At 59.2% G+C, this 5,001-nt stretch overlaps 1 protein-coding gene across 1 annotated transcript in view; it reads left to right on the forward strand.

Moving 5' to 3' along the window:
- Positions 1-227: 227 nt before the first annotated feature.
- Positions 228-5,001, forward strand: part of LOC121660654 (glycine, alanine and asparagine-rich protein-like) — a gene marked incomplete at its 5' end in the record, with an annotated part of 19,942 nt that continues 15,168 nt past the window's right edge. The window contains 2 exons of the mRNA XM_042020079.1: positions 228-565; positions 4,799-4,808. Of these exons, the coding sequence (XP_041876013.1) occupies positions 228-565; positions 4,799-4,808 (348 nt within the window). The remainder of the gene's footprint in view (positions 566-4,798; positions 4,809-5,001) is intronic.

The following is a 5,001-nucleotide window of genomic DNA, read 5'->3' on the forward strand; positions in this document are numbered from 1 at the left end:
AGGGACCATCCCGAGGAATTCCCGGGATTCTCCCGCCCCGTTTCCCAGGGAACGGTGGGAATTCAGCGCAATTCCAAAGGGAATCCCAACCCCCCCCATCCCGAGCCGGAGCTTTTCCCGAAGAATCCCATCCCCCATCCCCAGGGCGGAGCTTTCCCGACAATTCCCGGCGGGAAGAATTCCAGAGGGTTCCCGGAGCCCAGGCTTTGTTCGCTCCGCTTTTCCAGCTCCCCCATTCCCGGGAAATCCCTCGCATCGTCCTTGGGAAAGCGGGGCCGGGAGCGCCCCCGGGGCCGGATCCGGCCGCGCATTCCCGACGTTTTCCAGAGGCGGAGTTCGTTTTCCCGGGAATTCTTTCGGCCGCGGCAGCGCCGGGAGCGTTCCCGGGCCGGGAGCTTCACATGAAATCGTCGGAGTCGTTCCCGTCCTGCGGGAAAAAACCGGGAATGCGGGAACGGGGATGGCCGGGAATTCCCGCGGCTCCGGGCGAGTCCCGGGAATTGCGGCGATTCCCGGGAAATCGGAGCCCAGCGCGGCGGGAATGCCGGGCCGGAGCGGGGGGAGGGAGCCCCGGGATGATCCCGATCCCATCCCGGCACTTCCCGGGATCCCGGGGGGCTCCAAGGGTTCCTTGGACACTTCCCGGCCCCCGGCGGCTCCTCCCCCCCCTCGGGATGGGAGCTCCGGGAATTCCCATTCCCGATCCCATTCCCATTCCCAGCTCCTGCCGCTGTTCCTTTGGGATGGGAGCTCCGGGAATTCCCATTCCCGATCCCAATCCCATTCCCAATCCCATTCCCAGTTCCCATTCCCAGCTCCGGCCGCTGTTCCCTTAGGATGGGAGCACCGGGAATTCCCGATCCCAATCCTGATCCCAATCCCATTCCCAGTTCGAATTCCCTGTTTCCATTCCAATCCCATTTCCAATCCCAATCCCGTCCCAGTTTCCATTCCCATTCCCAGCTCCTCCCTTGGGATGGGAGCACCGGGAATTCCCATTCCCATTCCCAATCCCATCCCCATTCCCAGCCCCATTCCCAGCCCCAGCGGCTCCTTCTTCGGGATGGGAGCTCCAGGAATTCCCAATCCCAATCCTATTCCCAGTCCCTGTTTCCATTCCCATTCCCAGCTCCTCCCTCAGGATGGGAGCACCGGGAATTCCCATTCCCAATCCCGTTCCCATTCCCAGCTCTGGCAGCTCCTCCCTCGGGATGGAAGACCCGGAAATACCCATCCCAATCCCATTCCCAGTTTGAATTCCCTGTTTCCATTCCCAGTTCCCATTCCCAGCTCCAGCAGCTCCTCTCCCTCGGGATGGGAGCACTGGGAATTCCCATTCCCATCCCAATCCCGTTCCCAATCCCGTTCCCAATCCCAATCCCATTCCCATTCCCAATCCCGTTCACATTCCCAATCCCAATCCCATCCCAATCCCATCCCAATCCCATTCCCAATCCCATTCCCATTCTCATTCCCATCCCATTCCCAATCCCGTTCCCAATCCCAATCCCATTCCATTCCCCATCCCATTCCATTCCTCATTCCCTTCCCATTCCATTCCCAATCCCACTCCATTCCCCATCCCATCCCATTCCCCATCCCATCCCATTCCATTCCCATTCCCATTCCCGTTCCCCCATTCCCATTCCCGTTCCCCCATTCCCATTCCCAATCCCATTCCAGTCCCAATCCCGTTCCCATTCCTGTTCCCACTCCTGTTCCCATTCCCATTCCCAATCCCATTCCATTCCCATTCCCCTATTCCCATTCCCAATCCCATCCCATCCCCATTCCCATTCCCGTTCCCCTATTCCCATTCCCAATCCCATTCCCATTCCCCTATTCCCATTCCCAATCCCATCCCATTCCCATTCCCGTTCCCATCCCCGGCTCCTCCCGGGATCCCCCCTTGGGAAGGGCCCTGGGCAGGCGCCGGTTCCGTCCCTTTCCCCGGAATTCCGGGATTGCTCACCTGGTTGGAGGACATGTTCTCCGCCTTCATCAGCGACGAGTAGCTCCTGCGGGGAGAATTCCCGGTTATCCCACATTTCCCACGGAATCCCCATTGAAAGCCGGGGCTCGAATCCCAGAAATCCGAAGGGATTTTCCCCTCTGGAATTCGGCCGCCGCTCCCTCGCTCATGGACCCCGAGTTGGCTTTTCCCGAGGGTTTTTCCCGGGATCCCGCAGCTGGAAAATCCCGAATCCCAGATTTGGGAGCCCGGCCGCCCCAATCCCTGTTTTCCGAGCCCGGATCCCGGGGCAAATCCCGGCTTTCCTTCAAATCCCGGTTTTTGGGGCGCGTAGGGAGAGGCGGAGCTCGGGGAGCTCCCGAGGGAATCCCGGGAAGCGCGAATCCCTCGGGATGAATTCCAGGGGCACATTCCAGAGGGAATTGGAGCAATTCCAGAGGCAGTTCTGGAAGCAATTCCAGAGGCAATTCCAGCAGTAAATCCAGAGGCAATTCCAGAGGGAATTGGGGCAATTCCAGGGACAATTCCAGGCGGAATTCCAGAGGGAAGTGGGGAAATTCCGAGGGAATTCCAGAGGCAATTCCAGCCTCCCCTCCCCCTCAGCATTCCCAATCCCCTCTCCCTGCCTGATGCCCAGGAGGAGCCGCCGCGATCATCCCGGGAAAAACCCTGGAGCCGGAGAAACCCTGGAGCCACCGTCCATCCATGGATCCATGGATTCATCCATCCACCCATGGATTCATCCCTCCACCCATGGATCCATGAATCCATCCTTCCCTCCATGGATCCATGCATCCCTCCCTCCATCCATGGATCCGTGGATCCCTCCATCCCTCCATCCACAGATTCATTCCCTCCATCCATCCATGGATCCCTGTCTCCATTCCCTCCATGGATCCATCCCTCCATTCCCTCCATCCATCCATGGATCCACGGATCCATCCATGCCTCCATCCATGGATCCATCCCTCCTTCCATCCATCCATCCCTCCATGGATTCATTCCCTCCATCCATCCATGGATCCCTCTCTCCATCCATGGATCCCTCCATCTCTCTATCCATGCATCCATCCACCCATGGATCCCCCCCTCCATCCATTCCTCCATCCATGGATCCCTCTATGCATGGATCCATGGATCCATCCATTCCCTCCATCTCTCCATGGATCCCTTCCCCCTCCATCCATGGATCCATGGATTCATTCCCTCCATCCATCCATGGACCCATCCCTCCATCCATGGATCGCTCCATCCGTCCGTCTGTCCATCCATCCATCCCTCCCATCCGTATCCATAGATTCATCCATCCATCCATCCCTCCATGGATCCATCCATCCATCCATCCCTCCATCCATCCATCCATCCATCCATCCATCCATCCATCCATATCCATGGTTCCATCCATCCCTCCATCCATCCCTCCATGGATCCATCCCTCCATCCATGGATTGCTCCATCCGTCCGTCCGTCCGTCCGTCCCTCCCTCCATCCATCCATCCATCCATCCCTCCCTCCATATCCATGGATTCATCCATCCATCCCTCCATCCATCCATCCGTCCATCCATCCCTCCATCCATCCCTCCCTCCATATCCATGGACTCATCCATCCCTCCATCCATCCATCCATCCCTCCATCCATCCCTCCATCCATCCATCCACCCATCCATCCCTCCATCCATCCCTCCCTCCCATCCATATCCATGGATTTATCCATCCCTCCATCCATCCATGGTTCCATCCCTCCATGGATCCCCGGCTCCCTCCCCGGCTCCCTGCTCCATTCCGGCCGTTCCCACCGGAGCTCCTCCAGCTCCTTCTTCCTCCGGAGCTCGTCCCTCTCGGCCCTGCGCAGCTCCTGCAGCTGCGCCCGGCGCCGGCCCCGCTCCTCCCGATCCCGGCATTCCCGCTCGGCCGCCAGGTCCGGGAAGCGCTCCACGCGCGTCCGCTCCAGGCGCCGCAGCTGCTCCGACGCCTTCCGCTCCACCGTCAGCGAGCGCACCTGGGCAACGGGAATGGGAATTTGGGAATGTGGGAATGGGGATGGGGATGGGGACACCACCGTCAGCGAGCGCACCTGGGGAGTGGGAATGGGAATGGGAATTTGGGAATGGGGGAATGGGAATGGGGGAAAGGGAATGGGAATGGGGGAATGGGAATGGGAATGGGGGAATGGGAATGGGAATTTGGGAATGTGGGAATGGGAATGGGGGAAAGGGAATGGGAATGGGGGAATGGGAATGGGGGAATGGGAATGGGAATTTGGGAATGTGGGAATGGGAATGGGGACACCACCGTCAGCGAGCACACCTGGGCAACGGGAATGGGGGAATGGGAATGTGGGAATGGGAATGGGGACACCACCGTCAGTGAACGCACCTGGGGAGTGGGAATGGGAATTTGGGAATGTGGGAATGGGAATGGGAATTTGGGAATGTGGGAATGGGAATGGGGACACCACTGTCAGCGAGCGCACCTGGGCAACGGGAATGGGGGAATGGGAATGGGAATGGGGGAATGGGAATGGGGGGAATGGGAATGGGGGAATGTAGGAATGGGGATTGGGAATGGCAACTGGGAACTGGGATGGGGAACGGGAACAGGGATGGGCATGGGAGCTGGGAATGGGAGCTGGGAATGGGAGCTGGGAATGGGGATTAGGAATGGGAACGGGAACTGGGAATGGGAACTGGGAACTAGGATTGGGAATGGGAACGGGAATGGGGATGGGAATGGGAATGGGGATGGGAACAGGGCACTGGGAACGGGAACAGGGATGGGGAAGGGAACTGGAAGCTGGAATGGGGAATGGGAACGGGAATGGGAACGGGAATGGGGTTCCCCAAGGGAAAAACCGCCCCGTCCTGGTTCGTGCTGGCAAAGTCGGGAATTGCAGGGAAAAATCCGGGAATGGGGGCGGCTCTGGGATCCCGGGATGCGTCCGTGCCCCCAGAATGGGATCGGATCCCTTCCCGCCCTTCCCGGCTCCGGAGCTTCCTTCGGACCCCGCAGAGCCCGGAGGCCCCAAAT

This window comes from Corvus kubaryi, unplaced genomic scaffold (assembly GCF_017639235.1).
Source record: "Corvus kubaryi isolate FWS band 111438036 unplaced genomic scaffold, C.kubaryi_AGA036_p1.0 36753, whole genome shotgun sequence".
Taxonomy (NCBI): domain Eukaryota; kingdom Metazoa; phylum Chordata; class Aves; order Passeriformes; family Corvidae; genus Corvus; species Corvus kubaryi.